General features: G+C 42.3%; 1 protein-coding gene across 1 annotated transcript in view; it reads left to right on the top strand.

Annotated features, from left to right (window-relative positions):
• The window catches only part of MOCOS (molybdenum cofactor sulfurase), a 386,193-nt gene extending 367,364 nt beyond the window's left edge, over window positions 1-18,829 (top strand). The window contains exons 13-15 of the mRNA XM_065397684.1: window positions 254-380; window positions 6,393-6,497; window positions 18,683-18,829. Of these exons, the coding sequence (XP_065253756.1) occupies window positions 254-380; window positions 6,393-6,497; window positions 18,683-18,829 (379 nt within the window). The remainder of the gene's footprint in view (window positions 1-253; window positions 381-6,392; window positions 6,498-18,682) is intronic.
• Window positions 18,830-19,769: the final 940 nt, after the last annotated feature.

Genomic DNA, 19,769 nt, shown 5'->3' on the forward strand with positions numbered 1-19,769 from the left:
ATCTACCCTTTTAGTTCCAGTTTACACCTCTTGAAATGCCTTCTAGCGGACTACAATTTTTATTCAAATAGCTAACTGTCCCGTTATCATAACTTCTGTAATAAAATTGCATTATAAACATGTTCTTAACAATTGTGTAGAAGAAAAATCTTATTGAATAAGACCAGCAACTAGATATTCTAAGTGAGTGAATAATTACTGCAGGCTAATTAGTATGGTCTATTTTCTTCTGCTCTGTGAATCTCTGGGACAGACTGAAAGAGCCATTACCAACCGAGGAACTAATCCAACGCTTCCGTGCCAACATTGTGATCAGTGCAACAGAGTCTTTTGAAGAAGAGAAGTGGGCTGAGATTTCCATCGGTGCTTTGTGTTTCCAGGTACAGTCTGACTTCAGTAGTACTTTTCTGTTATAAAAGATTCTGACCTGAAAACAGAGCAATTCTTCGCAAAATTTAGGCCAGGTCTAAACTACAAACTTACATCGGTATAACTATGTTGCTTGGGGTGTGAAAAATCCACCCCTGGAGCAACCTAGTTATACCAACGTAACTCCCGATATAGATGGTGCTATGTTGACAGGAGAAGACCTCCCGTCAGCATAGCTACCGCCTCTTGCAGAGGTGGATTAACTATGCCAATGGGAGAAGCTCTTCTGTCCATGTAGTCAGGGCCGGCTTTAGCACCTGCGGGGCCCGATGCTGCAGTCCGGGTCTTCGGCGGCACTTCGGCGGCGGGGGGGTCCGCTCCGTGTCTTCCGCGGCACTGAAGAACCCCCCGCCGCCGAAATGCCGCCGAAGACCCTGGAGCGCCCCCCCCCCCCCACCGCCGAAATGCCGCCGAAGACCCCGGAGCGGAACCCCCCCCCACCGCCGCCGAAATGCTGCCGGAGCGGACCGCCGCCGGGTGAGCCTAAGGCACGGGGCCCTCTTAGGCACGGGCACGGGGCCCTCTTACCCACGGGGACCAATTCCGAGGAATCGGCCTAAAGCCGGCCCTGCATGTAGTAGCATCTTCACTAAAGTGCTACAGCAGTGCGGCTGTCCCATTGCATCGCTATACATGTAGACAAGCCCTGACTGTGATGTAAAGGCAGGTTCTGTCAAATGTTGTCACTTTTTAAATTTCACCAAATCACCAATTTCCCTTTGCAAATGAAAAGCATTTTTCACCACCAAGAAAAGTCCCTCTTGGCAGTTTTTGAGGCAGAAACCTTTGCCTCTTATTTTCATTAAAAATTTATAGATTGAGGCACATCCACAGAATATTTTAGCCCAGATTATGAGACGCGACCTTCGATTTCAAATGCCCTAATTTTGGATGTTCACTTGAGACATAAGGTACCTCAAAATGCATACCCAAATCAGAAGCCATTTTTGATATTTTGATACTTTAAAAAAGCAATGAAGACATAGTCTTTCATCACAGTTTTATTTTTAAAACATCACCTGACTTACAACTGCTTTCTTTACTTAGGAGTTTTGCTTGTTAGTAAATATAATATGAGTACTTTTAAAGTAAAAATTAAGCTAAGGGGTAAGGTGTATAATCATGAATTTTCACTAGTTCTTGTATTTCTGCTTGACACCATAGTGTCTAGGCATCGTTTTAGTTCCATGAATCAGAATTTTATACAGTCACTATTTAGCCCAGTTGGTTTTTAAGTTACACACCCTTAGAATGGGAAATAATTACAGTAACAGTTACCACAGTGGCTAAATGAAGACATGTTAACGACAACCACTGCCCAAAATAAAAGTTGTGCTGGACCAACACAACCCTTTCACACAGTCACACACAAAGTTCATCAGGATTGTCAGACACCTTTACAGCTGTATCAAGCAGCAAGGGAATCAGCTTTATCGGTGTTCTAAGATAAGCTATGGGCTGATCACCGTGAAGGCAGCAAGCCTGCTGGAATCAAATCAAGGTTGAAAAGCACCATAGCAACTGTAGATGCAGCAAATGAAAGTTGTTCCCACACAAACACAAACACCAAGCAATAGGCACAGAGAACATAGGATAAAGAGGAGAACTTAGAAACATTTTATACAAGCCACTGCTGAGATATGGTGATTTCTATGGCTTACAGCCTCATAAGTATCTTGAGACACTGGAGTTGCCATCTTGAGTTGTCTGCATATGTGTGTGAGGGTGTTTTGGGGGTTGGGGGGGGTTAAGTTGTATTAACCTCCTGTGTCCTTTTCTGGATAGTGCGCTCGATTAGATAACCCACTGCTGATACACCAGCTCTACAGAGCCCTTTTGGTTGGGACATTTAATGGGAGATTGCATTCCCTGATTTTGGTGCATCTCTTCTCCCTATATATAGTTGCATGAATGGAGATTACGGGCACCTTTGACTCTTGGGCTATGCAAACTGGGTGCAAACTGTAGCAGTTTCCTGTAAAAGGATCTTACAGTCCAAACCTTAACAATTTCAGTGTCAATTCACTCAGATTGTCTCTTCCTATTCTTATCAATGTCTCTTTTTGTCTTAGAGAAAATCTTGCCATCTTTTTTTTTCTATTATATTTAGGGCTAGCAAAAGAAAATTAAGAAATCAAGGGTCTATTTTTGTTTCATCATTTATTTTAGCACTGAAAGAAAAGATCCTTAAATTCTACCACTGTTATATCAGTTGTAATGTTAGACAATGTTCTAATTAGGCATGGGTGAATCAGCTCTGCTGAAACAAGAAGCAACCTGGGCCTACACCCAAAACTTCAGCTTAAATTTCTCTGAGGTTTGAAAAATGTTTCACTTCTGAACTTTAGCAGTTTTCCTGGTTGCTTTCTGGAGTAGTGAAATTAGAGAGGAATACAAACCAAAACTGCAGAGCTGAACTTTGCGGAAGAAGGGACCCGCATTCAGATCTAGATTAAAACTGGGCAAATGACCTCTACCTTTGTAATGAGCCAAACAATGACTCCAGGTCTCAGCAGCCCAGATTTTTAAGGGTATGTCCACACAGCAATGTAAGCTGTGGAGTTTGGGGGCTGGCTCCCACTCGTCCCCCTGCCAGTGCACACTGCCCAGACGCTGCTGCACACACTGCTCCGTGGGGGGAAAGGGGGGGGCAGAGTAGAGCAGGGGCCAGGCGGCTGTCCTGCAGGGAGTGGGAGTTGCTGGGGAATTTGGGATCATCCTCCCCCAGACGTGCTGAGCTGGGAGCCCTGCTTCTCCCCATCCCTGCAGGACAGCTGCTTAGTCCCCGCTGCACTCTCTGGCCTTTGCTCCTGGGCCTCCCTCCCTGGGGCTGCGTGTGCATCCTGGCAGCATGCACCAAAATCTGGCTGTGGACTTGTGACCAGGAAGCAGCTCTCTTTGCAAAAAGCTTCTTCTGATCAGTCTCCATTGAAAACCCAGCAGTCTCTCTGATAGCATGCTGGCAGACTATGGGTTAACACTGATCTGAGCTGCTGCGCACAGGGTGGTGTGGCTTCCCTTTGCAATAGAGTCCAATAGACTGCACCACAGATTGTCGGCATAGAGAGGACTAAGGAAGTTGCCCCAGGGAACTCTGGGATACATCCAGAGGACTTCCGGGACTCCAGTCAAACTGGGGCCATGTGCACACAGGAAAGCATTAGGGCTCAGAGCCTATGTCCCATCTGAATATGGGTTCGGACTGTCCAGCTCTCCAGGGTCCTGGGACCCTAGGTTCAAGCCCTAGGTTAATACAATTGGTGTGTGGATGCAAGGGGGGGTAGGCTTGAGCCCAGGCTCAAGCCCGGGCTTACATTGCTGTGTAGTGTCAAGTATCAGAGGGGGTAGCCATGTTAGTCTGGATCTGTAAAAAGCGTCTGATGAAGTGGGTATTCACCCACGAAAGCTTATGCTCCAATATGGCTGTTAGTCTATAAGGTGCCACAGGACTCTTTGTCGCTTATTGCTGTGTAGACACCCTAAGGGGTCAAAGGTTGGTTGGAGGCTGGGCCAGGAGACAGTTTTGTTGCTAGAGCCCATATCTTACTGAAATATGGTAGAATGGCTACTCCCCTAGTATTTGCAATCTGGATGAAGTCAATGAGTACTAATCAGTTATGCCTCAGATAAACGAATGAACCTTTTCAGATTCACCAATCCTCATCATTATGATTATTTTGTTAATATTTGTATATAACACCATAGATACACATCATTAATGTAAACTTTATGTACCGGTCCTAACCCAATCCCATGCCTAATACAACATTAACTGCCAAGAAAATACTGCACTATCAGGTTAAGCCAATGGATCAAGTAATTCTTGTGAGAGAAATCTGGGTTGCCTTTATGATATTTCGTCAATGAAGAAGCCAAATGTGAGACCTTAGGTAGCGATCCACATATGCGTCAAACGTTGATTTGTTTGACTGGTCCATATCTATACGATATGTATTTGTAGGAAATGTATCACCTGGAACATAGAGGTGGCTCGTTCACTGTTCTGCTTAATGATGCTGATAAATGTGTGGATAGCAGAAGTGCTGATGCAATGACTAGAGGCTGTCATGAAAATAACTGCCCTTTTCCTGAGCTCAGTGCACTGTAAGAGAAAGAGAGGCAATTGTTTAGCAGCTTGTCTATAGTATGTACCAGAACAAAATATATGACTTGCCTCTGCTTGTCTGAGCCCCTGTTGATCTTTGCTCAATTAGCTATAATAAATATGAGACACAGCAAGTTAAGAAATTTCTTTGTGGGTTAAAACACTTTACAAAGGACAACTTTGACCTGCAGCCAAAGCATTTCAGTATTATTATTATTTATTATTTGTACTGCAGTAGTACTCAGGAGTCTAACTCAGAAGCCTATTGTGCTAGGTATTATAAAAACAGAGAACAGAGTTACATTCCAATTTAAAGTAGAGATTGTCTCAAGCAGCAAAATTTTCAACTGATCTTGATATCAAACACCCCCAAACTTAGGGATATTTGGAGCTGGGGTTTTGGTTCTGGCTGATCTCTAGTTTATAAATAGTATAGCTGAATGATTTTAGAAATTTTAGCCTTTGTCTGCAACTTAAATGGTCTTTTCTAGCCTCTGGTAAATCCTTACTTGGGGCTAGTCTACACTTACCCGGTAGTTCGACGGCTGCGGATCGAAGTTCCGAGTTCGATTTATCGCGTCTGGTGTGGACGCGATAAATCGAACCAGGAAGTGATCCCCGTCGACTGCGGTACTCCAGCTCGGCGAGAGGAGTACCGCGAAGTCGACGGGGGAGCCTGCCTGCCGCGTGTGGACCGCGGTAAGTTCGAAGTAAGGTATGTCGAATTCAGCTACGTTATTCACGTAGCTGAATTTGCGTACCTTACTTCGACTTGGGGGGTAAGTGTAGACCAGGCCTTGGAGTTGATGCAAATACAAATGAAATAATAGGAGGAATTATGTTAATGGTGCTTGATGCCAGTGAAATGGTACTAGAAGGTGCTACTGCACTGAGACAAAGCAAAGCAGAGATAAAAAGTCTCCTTTTTTATCTCTTATTCTTTCTTTTTAATAAAATATCGACTATGCTAGAATTCAGCAATGTATTATCTGAAGAATCAGAGCCAAATGTATAGTTTGGATGATTACACTGGAAAGTTTTACTGTCTGCTTTAGATACACCCTAAAGAATCCAAATGACACCCAAATCAGCATATAGAAACATTTACCACATGACTTTTGATTATTTGCCCCATTATCTGTTTGAGTTTTATGCTTAATCTTACAAAACTAAGGAAAATTGCATGAGACTATGGAAGTTGAAATACTGTAAGAACTGTTGATTACTGTAGTGTTCTGCAAAAGTTTCTGATGCAGTAATTGAGTGAAACTGGCATGTGTCATCTTTATTCTAATCCCCAAAAAAGACAAAAAGAAATTCACAGCAGTGTAGTTATAGTTCATCTTAAGAAAATGCAGATTTTGCTTTCCTAACATTCACAAAATACCACTGAAAAGAATGCAAAATGAGGCTAAATCTGTTCATTTCAGTCACAGTGAACAAACATGAACCAAATCCTATTATCTTACATATGGGAGAACTCTTCTGTTCAAATCCTAAAGGCCATACCCAGTTTTTACTCATTCTTCTACCAGTCAAACTTTCCCTTTATGTCAATGAGCCAAACAAAGTCAGTGAGAACTACAGGTGCTCAGAATGTCTCAGACTTAGCCAAGTGGGAGTTTGCCTGAGTAAAGAGTGAGTAAGAATTGAGTAAGGACTTCAGAATTTGACCCTTTGACTACATAGCTGAGTCAGGTGAATATGATTTAGCCCATTTACATAGTCAAAAATGTTCAAAAGCGTCTCTGAAATGTTTCAGTTATTAAAATACCATGAAGATCAGAGACTAGTTCTAATATGTAACTGTTTGACTAATATGTAACTGTCTGAGAACCTATTTCTGTTGAAATTTCAGGTTGTAGGTCCATGCAACAGATGCCAAATAATCTGCATAGATCCACAAACTGGACAACGAAACAAAGAATTTCTGCAGACTCTGTCCTCCACCAGAGGTAGAAAGGTCAGTGTTACCCTGTAAAATATCCATGCAGAAAGGTTTAGAGTCTTAATGATGTATATAATGTAGCATCTTTTGCTGGAATATTCAATGTTAAGGTGTAATAATGATCTTCATTTGTCTTGTCTGCAGAAAGATGTTGCATTGAAATCCTAACATGACATAGTTTATTTATGTAAAATGTTCATCTCATTCTTGGTTCATAAATTGTTCATTAATGTACAGGAGATGGAATATGTATTTTTACCAAGATTTGCTATGATTATTTATATACCTTCAGCTTTCTGATGTATTTATTTTGGTTATTAGGAACCCAAATGGATTCCTACTAGCCAGGGCCGGCTCTAGGCACCAGCAAAACAAGCTGGTGCTTGGGACGGCACATTTTTAGGGGCGGCATGGCTGGCGCCAGAATGCCGCCCCTAAAAATGTGCCCCAGCCGCCCTAGCTCACCTCCGCTGCTGCTGCCGCTCGCGCACCGCTACTCGCCCTCCCTCCCAGGCTTGAGAGCCTGGAAGGGAGGGGGAGCAGCGGCGCGCGAATCAGCTGTTTCGCGCGCCGCGGCCGCTCGGGGTCTCCCCCTCCCTCCCAGGCTCTCAAACCTGGGAGGGAGGGGGAGATCCCAAGCAGCCGCGGCACGCAAAACAGCCGTTTCGCGCGCCGCTGCCACTCGGAGTCTCCCCCTCCCTCCCAGGTTTGAGAGCCTGGGAGGGAGGGGGAGAAGCGGCGCCCGTGCCGCGGCCACTCGGAGTCTCCCCCCCGTCCCAGGCTCTCAAACCTGGGAGGGAGGGGGAGACTCCGAGTGGCCGCGGCGCGGGCGCCGCTTCTCCCCCTCCCTCCTAGGCCTGAGAGCCTGGGGGGAGGAGGCAGGGAAGGGGCGGAGTTGAGGCGGGGCCGGGGGTGGGGTAATTAAAAAACGGGTGGAGGGGGGGCGGCCAAATTTGTTTTTGCCTTGGGCGGCAAAAATCCTAGAGCCGGCCCTGCTACTAGCCTTTTTTGTTATTCAGGAACAGAGATCTGCAGAAAATAATTGTTAGCCTACACAGTGTTTATTACAGAAATATTGCCTTTATTGTGAAAGTCACAACCCTGGAAGGGTGGATCAGAGATGTGAGTATGGTTGAAGAGAAAGCTGATCAAATAGTAAAGAATAGATTTGTGAATATTTGTGAATAAAAGGGCCTGGTATGGTTCATTGTGGTTCCTGAGGTCATGTTTGTCTGGAACTGTGAGTATTCAGACAGCTACTAGGTATCCATGAATCCTAAAAGAATCACAAATTCATCCCATAAATTCATGATTATGTACTGTTCATTATTCTCCTGTTTATACAATTTGTTATCCAACCAGGGAGCAAAAGCCATACTATGTGACATAGCTGATTAGTCATACAATATGACTAAAAATAGCGCATAGTCAAAGCTAACAGTTTGTGGAGAAATTATTAATTCAGACTATGCAGCAAACACTTATACAGTATGCTCCCAAATGGCCAAGTAGCACAGAGCACATGGATTTTATCTGGCTAATCTGGAATTTGGATATTCTAGAGGCAGGAGCCATTCAGCAGTGGGGTGGCCTCCCACACAGCTGTGGGTTCATTCTTCTCCTCTCAGTTCTGGCCAGGGGTCTCTGCTCTGCCCCAAGGTCTCTGCTCTGCTCTGCTCTTCCCCGCTCCCTGCATTGCCACAGGACTGACAATACCTGATCCCTGCTGGCACAAGGTGTGGGGGGAGGCTGTGGTCCTGGTGGGCCACAGCAGAGACCACCAGCCAGGCCTCTGCTTTGCTCCTCCAGGTTCGCAGCCTTCTCTGCACCTTGCTTGAGCCTGCAGGGATCGGGTGTCACCGGCCCTGCAGCAGAGCAGGTAGCCCTCTGCAGCTCCACTGTCAGGGCCCCACTCGCTCACTCACTCCTGTGACAGCAGGGCTGCAGAAAGCTCCCTGCACTGCTGCAGATGCCATTCAGCAGCAGGGTAGCCTCCCCTGCAGCTGGGGGCTATTCTTCCTTGCTGTCCTGGACAGAGTCTCTGCTCTGTTAGCCAAACCTCCACATTATCCAGCTTGCCTCCTCGTCCCCTAGCATATGATACATGCTGCGGAGGGCACATATCTCATGCTGGAGCACAGGGAATAGATGTGGATAATGCAGAGGTTCGGGTAATAGGGTTTCAGAAAAACAAATTTATTCACTGGAAAAAAACAGGATCACTTTGAACAATTCACTAACCAAACAAGGGGCTATATTTGTAATGAATATTATTTGCAATGAATAGTTCAGTCAGCTCTAAAAGCTAACCAGCCCGGCTCAGAGTAAGATGACTCAAAAAAGATAGGTTGGGGGGATGCACTTCGAGGCACAATGTACTGCTGATTTGAAAAGGAGCAGGATGTATTCCTAGCTTGCACATACAGATGACAGCATCATGTGCACTAAGTAGCTGGGCTCCTGGCTATACCATGAAGCCTGAGGACAAGAGCTCCTTAGGGCAACGGTGAGCAGCTGTTGCAGTAACTGGGCCCCTGTACTATGCCCTCTTGAGTATCAAGTAGGAATCCTGCCCTGCTGCATAACAGTTTTGGTGGGGGGAGGTTGACAAGACTCTCCCCACCTCTCAAGTGCCACCCACACTAAACTTGGCCCCTAGTATTTACTCAGTCTCCATTGAGGGAATCCTCTCCAAACTCAAGGAAATTCTCAAGAGGCAAGAAAACTGTCCCTGGGACACAAGCTCACAGAAGAGACTGAAATGAAGTGTGTCCTGCATACTCCCCACAGCAGTGATAAACTTCTATCTGCATTTCTGATTTAATCATAATCAAAGGCTCTCTTGATACAAATACCCCTAGAACCAAATAATGCATTAACACATAATTCAAGCAAAGGGAGCAATCTGTTCTCCTTAGAACCTAGCATCAGATAAGTGAAATATGGCAAACAGAGAGAGCTGTAAAACATATTGCAGCTATTCACAGAGGGGAAAGAATTCTGCTCCCCTATTCTTGAACCTTTCGCCATTCATGGTGGAGAGGGTGGTTCAAATGCCTACACAACTGAAGATGTGCAACTCCTTTGGTAATTCAGGTGCCACATATCTTCACCATGTTCTTTTCTTCTGAGGTGTTTACTATCTTTTTATTTTTGAGGGTCACAGGAAGATAGCAGTACACAATTATACAAACGCAGTGGAAGAACCCCGGCAAAGTGTTAGTAGTAAATAATTGTCCATAAGATAGTTATTACAAGTGCAATGAGCAAACAGAGTGAACAGGATTTAAGTTAATAGTTGTTACATGGCGAATCCACACATAATAAATAAATAAATTCACTGTTTTTGCAGCTTGGGTAGCCAAGTTATTAAAGGCAATGTTGTGTAGATACTTTAGCATTGTAGAAATAAGCTTCATTATGACTTAACTGGCATCACAGAGACTTGGTGGGATAAGTCTCATGACTGGAATACAAGGGGTACAGCTTGTTCAGGAAGGAAAAGCAAAGAAAAAAGGGAAGAGGTGTTGCATTATACATCTAGAATATATACACTTGTACTGAGGTCCAGAAGGAAATAATGGAAAGTGTCTAGATATAAGATAAAAATGGGGGTGGAAATAAGGGTGGTGTCATGGTTAGGGGTATCCTGAAAATCACCAAATCAGGAAGAGAAAGTGAATGAGGCATTTCTAGAACAAATGACAGAAATATCCAAAACACAAGATCTTGTAGTAATGAGGGACTTTAACTACCCAGATAGCTGTTGGAAAAGTAATATGGCAAAACAAAATTTCCAGTAAATTCTTGGAATATACTGGGGACAACCTTTTGTTTCAGAAAGTGAGGAAGTAACCAGGGGGCAGCCATTTTGATTCTGATTAAAAGTGAGGAAATTGATTGTGAATGTGAAGGTGGAAAGCGATTTGGGTGCAAGGGATCATGAAATGATACATTTCATGGTTCCGAGGAAAGGAAGGCATCAGAGCAGCAGAATAAGAAAAATTGACTTCAAAAAAGCAGACTTTAACAAACTCAGAGAACTGCTAAGTAAGGTCCCATGGGAAGAAAATCTAAGGGAAAAAGGAGTTGAGGAGAACTGGCAGTTTTTCAGAGAGACAAAATGAAAGGCGCAACACAAACTATCCCCACGAGAAGGAGAGATAGGAAGAATAGTAAGAGGCCAATATGGCTCCATGAGGAGCTCTTTAATGATCTGAAAATCAAAAAGGAATCCTACAAAAAGTGGAAACATGGACAAATTGCTAAAGAGTACAAAAGAATAGCACGAGCATGTAGGGACTGAATCAGAAAGGCTAAGGCACAAAATCAGTTACACATAGCAAGTGACATAAAAGGCAATAAGAAGAGGACAAAGAGGACCCAGGGAATTTATAGACCAGTCAGCCTAACTTTGATACCTGGAAAGATACTGGAAGAAATGATTAAACAATCAATTTGTAAGCAGATAGACAATATTAGGGTTATAAGGAATAGTCAGCATGGATTTGTCAAGAACAAGTCATTCCAAATCAACCTCATTTCCTTCTTTGACAGAAATACTGGCCCAGTGGATGGATGGGGAGGGGGAGCAGTACACATGATATATCTTGATTTTTAGTAAGGCTTTTGACACAGTCCCACATGACATTCTCATAAGCAAATTAGGGAAATATGGTCTAGAAGAAATTTCTATAATGTGAGTGTGCAACTGGTTGAAAGACCATACTCAAGGAGTAGTTATCAATGGTTCACTGTCAAACTGGGAGGGTGTATAAAGTGGGGTCCTGTAGGAGTCAATCCTGGGTCCAGTACTAGTCAATATTTCTATTAATGACATGGATAATGGAGTGGAGAGTGTGCTTATAAAATTTGAGGTTGACACCAAGCTGGGAGTGGTTATAAGCACTATTGAGGACAGGATTAGAATTCAAAACAACCTTGACAAATTAGAAAATTGTTCTGAAATCAACAAGTTGAACTTCAATAAAGACAAGTGAAAAATATTACATTTAGGAAGGAAAAATCAAATGTACAACTACAGAATGGAGATAGGTGGTAGTACTACTGGAAAGGATCTTGCGGGTTATAGTGGATCTCAAACTGAATATGACTCAACAATGTGATGCAGCGGCAAAATAGGCTAATATCATTATGGGGTGTATTAACACGAGTGTCATATGTAAGCCAGGGAGGTAATTTTCCCACTCTACTCAGCACTGGTGTGGCCACAGCTGAAGTCCCGTGTCCAGTTCTGGGCACCACACTTCAGGAAGATGTGGATAAATTGGAGAGAGTCCAGAGGATAGCAATAAAAATGATCAATGTTTTAGAAAACCTGACATCTGAGTAAAGGGTTACAAAAATGGGTGTGTTTAATCCTGAGAAAAGAAGACTGAGTGTTTGCAGTATTGCTGTAGCCATGTTGGACCCAGGCAATTACAAAGGAAAGGTGGGTGATGCAACATATTTTATTGGATCAACTCCTGTTGGTGAAACAGAAGAAGTTTTTGAGCTATATAGAGCTCTTCTTCAGGTCACTGGGGGACCAGAAAACTGTCTTCAAATATGTTAAGAGCTGTTATAAAGAGGATGGTGATCCGTTATTCTCCATGTCCACTGAAGGTAGGACAAGAAGTAATGGTCTTAATCTGCAGCAAGGGAGATTTAGGTTAGATATTAGGAAAAGTTTTCTAACTGTAAGGGTAGTTGAACTCTGGAATAGGCTTCCAAGGGAGGTTGTGGAATCTCCATCATTGGAAGTTTTTAAGAACAGGTTGGACAGACACCTGTCAGCGATGGTCTAGATTTACGTGGCCCCTCATTGCAGGGAGTTGGACTTGATGACCTGTCAAGCTACCTTGCAGTCCTACATTACTATGATTCTATGATATCAGATTCCACATGTTTAATAAAAAAGCGAAGTATCAAAATATATTGGTCATTTGCCCCGTGTTTCATATTACAGTAAAAGCTTTGTTATCCGGCATGTTGGGAGAATGGGGGGGTGACGGTAAGTCAAAAATTCCGGTTAACTAAGAGAGAGGGAGATTGGGTACGGGAGGGGGCTCAGGGCTGGGGGTTGGGGTGTGGGAGGCGGTGTGGGGCACAGGTTCTGGGAGGGAGTTTGGGTATGGGAGGGGGCTTGAGACAGGGTTGGGGCGCAGGAAGAGTTTCGGGGTGCTAGATCCAGGCGGCGCCTCCCTTGAGCGGCTCCCCGCAAGTGGCAACATTTCCCTGCTGCTCCTAGGCGGAGGTGCGGCCAGGCAGCTCCGTGCGGTGCCTCTGCCCGTAGGCGCCACTCCCACAGCTCCCATTGGCTGTGGTTCCTAGCCAATGGAAGCTGCAGAGCCAGTGCTCAGGATGGGGCAGAGGCAGTGCATGGAGCCCCTATGTCCGTTCCTCCACCTAGGAGCAGCAGGGACATGTCACCACTTGCGGGAGCCATGCGAAGCCAGGCAGGGAGTCTGCTGGCCCCGCGTCATCCGGACACCTGGCAACCCTACTGAAGATCAGAAATGCCAGTTTATAGAGCTTTCCGGTTGATAAAGTGCCAGATAACACAGCTTTTACTGTAGTAAGTTTTTCCATGACAAAAATATACCAAAATTTAGCAACTTAGTTGCCCTACAGTAGAGCTCTGCCATTGAGCTATAATAGTAAGTTAAATTAGAGTAAGAAATACAAAGATTGTCAAATGTTTATAGCTGAAATAGTATTTTTGCCTGATTTTTCAGAGATGCAAAGCATCAGGAGCTCCAGTTGAAGACCATGGGGTCTACAAGTGCCCAGCACTGCTGGAAATCAGGCCCATTAATTTTAACTAGTGACACACAGATTGTTGTTGATAACCTAACATAAACCAGAGCAATGCAGCCTATCCAACTGCATTTATTTATTAAAACTTTGATAATGTTGTTTTAATCAACATTCAAAGACACCTGCAAAGGAAACCTGCTGACTACTACCATCAATTTTAAAACAACATTAGTTAAGAATTCCATCTAACTTTTGTGGCCGAGTCGAAAAAAATTAACTCTCCTTATGTGACAGAACTCTGTGATGCTGGAGGTTCCTAGGTGTATGTTCTGTAGTAGAGTAGAAAAGACTAGACAAGCATATAAATCAAACATAAGTCAAAATACCCACTAACTCTACCTAGGGCACTGCCCTATGTGAAATGTACACAGTGCATTTCCTGGGTGTCTTTGTATTAATGTTGTACTGCATTTGCTGTAGTGGAGCGCCCCGCTGTAGATGCAGATCACCTTGTAAGACTGGCTTGTTGTTCAGTTACCAGAATTAGTCATACTGTTGCAAACCCCATTATGCACTAGTGCAGTGTATTGATATTGCCAGTTTCTTCTGGTATAACTACTGTTCATGGATATAACTACACCAAGGCAAATGTCCCTACTATGCATTTACTCACTAAGGGTATGGTCCTGCAAGATGCCAAGTTTCCCCTGGGCCTGCAGAGCCTCCTTTACTCCCAGGGATGTCAGCATGAATTAGGAGTGCTCATCATCTTGCAGAATTAGACTCCAGCTTACACAAACTTTGCTAGAGCTAGACAATGACTTCTCTTATCTGATGAATCGTTATCATCATCACCATCTTAATGATACAATGCTTTACACTATGCTAGTGCCTTTCATTCCAAAGATCTGAAACACTTCTACAAACATTAATTACTGTACTTAAACTTCGCAACACACTGGTGAGTTACTGAATTGTTTATTATATCCATTTGCTACATATTGGTAAAATGTGGCCCACAGTGTGTGTGTTTAATTAGTCAACTGATAGACAGCAATCCCCTTGGCGATCCAGTAATGGAATCAAGGAGTGCTAACTCTCAGCCCTCTGAATTAAGTTCTAATATGCAGCGCCTTTAATGCGATGGTTACGAGTTCAAGCAAGGCTGTATTCTCATCAAGTTATAATCTAAACTAAGTAGAAAATGAAGAGAAGTATTTTAAGAAGAAAGTCTCTTCTGTCCACCTCTTTGTCAGCCCTAGCACCTCAGGCTATTGTCTTGTGGAGAATCAGATCCAATATATTTATATGTGAATAAAGAAGTATGCATTGCATGGACCCATTTATGTGGTATATATAATTGAAATAACACTTAAGAATGGCAGTACTTTATATCTATCACCCAAAGGGAAGATAAGGACAGTCCTATGAGGATAAGTGTATTGCACTCAGATGCCTGCTGTTATGTATTGTGCTTTTACCACACAAGTGGTTTGACAATTTTCTCCCCTATGGTGATTAAGAGCAATGGGAAGCTAATGTTACTCCTCCCTTGCTGAGATCAGAAGTATATAAAGCCACAGACCTCACAGCTCAGCACTCTCTGCTTCATTCTTGGATTGCACTGGAGAGGTGGTATGCAGAATAAAATGCCCTTGAAGTCAGAAAGGGGTAGGCACACAGAGAGATTAAGTGGTTCATAACTCTGCAAACTATAATCTCAGGGACTGAAAGCCTCATTTTTTAAATAGTGAAATGTTAAAAGGACAAAATCCTAGTTTTTGTGGTCTTCGAAGTAAAATTGTCTTGGCATGGAAAGCTTTTTAGGAAGGCTTGTTTTGCTATTCATTGTCAAAAATATTGCTGATCTAATAATTCAAAAAAAATGAATAACGATGGTAAATTTGCTTCAGTGATATTAAACACTTTTGTTTACTTTTAGTTAGCACACAGTCCTCATCCAAATAAGTATTTGCACGACTATTTACACACAGCCATCTTGAAAGCTCTTTGGAAGTCATCCAATTAGGGAGCAAAAAAAATAATAATAATGTCACTTAGGTGGCTGACCAAGCAGCAAATTTTGAATTGTGACTATTTGAAATAGTGTTTGAGCAATCCAAAATTCTGAAATATGTTCACATATACAATTTGTTTAATAATTTCAACTAATTAACAAATTTATAAATATCAAAGTTGGGTCTGAAATAATTCAGAAAAATAAATTTTAAAAAAGATAAATTAAATTGTACACTGTGAATAATTTGTCCAATTCTATTCTAGAAGTAAACCAAGAAGTCAATACAATAACATGTACACAGAAATATATTTGTATTATAAATAGTAGAGTAAGTTTATTTAGAATGAGTTATGAAATTTGTGTGAATGTGTTGCATTGTAACCTAATATTTTATTCATTTTACAATATTATGTTTCTGTTTACCTGATTTTTGAAAGTAATACAATTAAGGCACAATATTAGCTTTGCATTATGTTATGGGGAAAGAAACCAATTCCCAGTAGGTTAACTACAAGGCTGAAAACAAATAATTGATGCCCATGAAGAAAGCAGTTTATTGCCAAGAAAAAGCAAAGTGGGAGTAAATCATTTAATGTAATAGAAGATTTTTAAATAAACTAGACAGTAATATTTGAATTTTAATGTTATGGCTGATCTGGATCATATCTTGGTAGCTATAGTTTTTGAAAAGCATCTTGATACATCATTATTACCTTAATGGTTTTCAGAATTTCTGTACAGCACTGATTCTCAAATATGTTACCATTGTACCACACTTGAAATAGCAGTGCAAATTAACTCAGGCCTCACCTTCACATGTGATAGAGACAATATTCACATAAATCAATTATTCACTAAATAGCAAATCACTGAGAGTGAAGGAGGAAAGACACCACTGGTGCTGGCACTGCACTGGCCCCTGGTGGCAAGGAGGAATCATTTATGATAAACACTGGTCAGTCCTGGCAGCCCTGCTGGATGTCTGAGATCCCAGCGAGTCTGCGGAAACATATATAAGGAGTTAAAAAAAAAATCCCATGCAGTTTTTCTTATTTTCAAGATTGTAAATTAAAAACTGAGACGAGTTTCAGGCCCACTGAGACACTCTCCAGGCCCCTACTGTTTAGTATTCACCTTGCCTAAAAGGAGAAGACCTCTGCATTGAGTCATGCTCACCAATTCTGCATTAAGACTTAAAATTATTGTCTATTTCCATGTTACCTTCCTTGCATAGGACAAGAAAGGTATCAAGCATACTTCTCTAAACTCAGCTACTATATGGTTCTTATTTACAAAAGACCCATTTACTTAACAAATATTTAATTAACCTGAATAGGTTTGCTTTATTTCTCAATTTCAGTTACTTTATTTGAATTCTGACAACAGAGCTACTCAGAAAATGGAGAGGGGGGTTCATGGAAAATTATAACTTTTTGTCAAAAGGCTCAACCTGAATTTTTTACAGTTTTCAGAAATTGAAAACTGAAAAAAATTGCCTGTGGACTACCAGAAACAAAAAAAAGAGATCAAAATCTGCAATAAAAAAGGAAACACTTCAGTTTTCAGCTGAAAATTTTCTGTTTTCAGGTTTCTGTTTTTCTAATGAAAAAAGCAAAAATGTTGAGTCGAGCAGACACTTTATGTGAACATTTTCATTTAGTTTAAACCTCAATTTTCACTTTAAAAAAAAGTTTTAATGCATAAGTGACAATTTTCTTCATCTAAAACTATTCTAAGGATCTGGGAATATTTTTCAAGATAGCAAGACTGATAGCAAGACCTTTCTTGCACATTTTTAAAATTACCAGCAGTTAGGAAACAAAAGCATGTTGGGGAAAACAGTAGTGATCAGTTTATTTAACATAACATTTAAAAAATACATCCAAACATCTGTTGCAGTCAATAGGACAATTCATATGCTTAAATTAAGCATGTGGTCAGTACTTTGCCGGACTGGGGCCACACTGCTCATCACCTTAGAGCAGTGGTCCCCAACCTTTTTCGTCTGGCAGGCACCAGACGACGAGCCACCGGGGACCGTGGCGGCGGACGAGCATCCGCCAAAATGCCGCCGACAAGCGGCAACATCAATAGGCGTCGCCGCCGAAATGCCGCCAACAAGCAGTGTCATCCAGAGGCATCACCACCGAAATGCTGCCGAAAATCGGCGGCATTTCAGCGGCGCCGCCTCTGGATGACGCTGCTTCTCAGCGGCATTTTGGCAGATGCTCGTCTGCCGGCCAGTACACGGGCGCACTTAGACGACCCGGCGGGCGCCATGGCGGGCACCGCGTTGGGGACCCCTGCCTCAGAGAATCAAAACTGCAGCGCACAAGATAGATGAAAGGTCAAGGAGTAAGGCTAAGTTTTTGTCATGGATATTTTTAGTAAAAGTCACGGACAGGTCATGGGCAATAAACAAAAATTCATAGAAGACTGTGACCCGTCCCTAACTTTTACTAAAAATATCCCTGACAAAATGGGGAGGCGGGTTCAGCACCCACTGCTGCTGGGGCTCTCAGGGCCGCCCGCCATGACTGGGCAGCTGTCGGGAGTCCCCTGCTGCCCATCGCGGCTGGGCAGCTGCAGGGTGTCCCCATGGCTGTGGGGGTTGGGAGCAGCCGGGGGTGGGGGCTGGCTGGGAGCTCCAGCCAGGCAACAGAAAATGTCATGGAGGTCAATGGAAGTCACGGATTCTGTGACTTCTGTGACCTCCATGACATAATCGTAGCCTTATCAATGAGTGAAGCAGCTGTGCAATATTGTTTATCTCCATTGTTCAGTATTCACATGTATCACAGAGATATGTATATAAATATTTCTAATATTTATCTTTTGGATGGCTTCACAGCTAATGACAGACACCAAGCTACAGCGTTATTAATCAACACAATTCAGAATAGTTTCAGTAAAATTTACCAAAATATTCATGAAAACAAATGAAGGGAACATTCACAAAGGCTAGTCAGAACAAAGTTCTATTAACAAAGCAAATAATGCATGGTAGGAGATGCAAAGCTTTGCTTCACTGTTTGAACATATGTGCATCCTTACTCTGTTTAGGCTGTGGAAATTGATCTCAGAAATACATTAAATATATTTCTCAGAAAGCCAGAATGCTAATTAGATTACCAGGTTGTAAGGGAGTGTAAATTAAATAGGTAAACTAAGGGACTGGTGATGAAATATTCTTTTATTTATCCAGTTACTTTCTAGGTCTGTGTCTTGAATAACCTGACATTGACTCTTGGTTACCAGTCTGTTGTATTTAATTAATGAAAACCTATTTAATAATATACAGTTGGTAGTTTTGTCCTTATAGCAACATTATTCTTATAAACATTATCTTTGTCATTATATCTATTGGAGATTTGACAGTTGTGGATTTGGCATACACTGATTATTTTTTCTTGTTCTTCAGACAAACTTTGGCATATATCTGATGAACCAGTCCTTGTGCTCATCCCTTCCAAATATCTTGTCAGTGGGATCTCAAGTATTTCCAGTGTTGAAGGAAGATAAAGAAATTCAAAGTCCTCTATCCAATGAAGAAAAAACTTCAGGATAGTGTCTTTGGCTGGACAAGTTGTACATGCATAATTAAGGCTCTTTAACAAACACATTACATGTATTTAAAAAATCTGGTAATTATTAAAAAAAATTCTATGGATTTGCTTCTGATTTTATTCTACTCAAATTATTTTTTTGTTTGATGAAGATGTTCGAATCCCCAGTCTTTACATAACCAGTAATTACACACCGCCTACTCTTTTTTAAACCCTCCCATGAATATGTTGCATCAGTCCTAACCACTCACTTAACTCAGCTGCTTCAAGATGTAACAGGTTTGGGCAAGATTTATTGCAGGATGGATGACTCCAATGCTAAGTTTAATGTTGTTGTCATAAAAAAAATCTGAATGATGGGAAGGTCTGCTCTTTCCTGACCCCCAAAGGAGTCCAACAATTGGTGATATTCTCTTCAAGGAGGCTCTCATTCTTTTAGTGGCTCTGAAGTCCGATTACTGAGCTTAGGCTGGTTGTTCAGTCTATTGCATTATGGTAGGTGAAATTCCAGCCCTATTGAAGTCAATGTCAGAATTTCCACTTCGTAATCTATGGGGTTTCCCTGGGTTAACGTTGGCGCAGGCTGACCTGCGGCAACCCTTGGTTATTTCAAATTTGAATAGAGCCCGAGAGTGCAACAGTAGGACTGCTGAGAATCTTATGTCAAACAGTCAATCTGAAACAGGAATTATTAACATAGAGTCACAGAGTTTAAGGCTAGATCATCTGGTCTCCTGTACATCAGAGGCCACCAGCACCAGCCAGGACCCACACACTAAACCCAACAGCTAAAATTAGGTCAAAGTATTACAGCCCACAGGAAACCAAACTGTTATGTGAATAGAGAGAGACCAAGGTGTATGAATGTCTGAGGCCGCTGCAATGACAAGGAATTGATTGAGATATACTCAGATATACCAAGTGACCCCCCACCCCGTGCTG

Source organism: Emys orbicularis, chromosome 2 (assembly GCF_028017835.1).
Source record: "Emys orbicularis isolate rEmyOrb1 chromosome 2, rEmyOrb1.hap1, whole genome shotgun sequence".
NCBI lineage: Eukaryota > Metazoa > Chordata > Testudines > Emydidae > Emys > Emys orbicularis.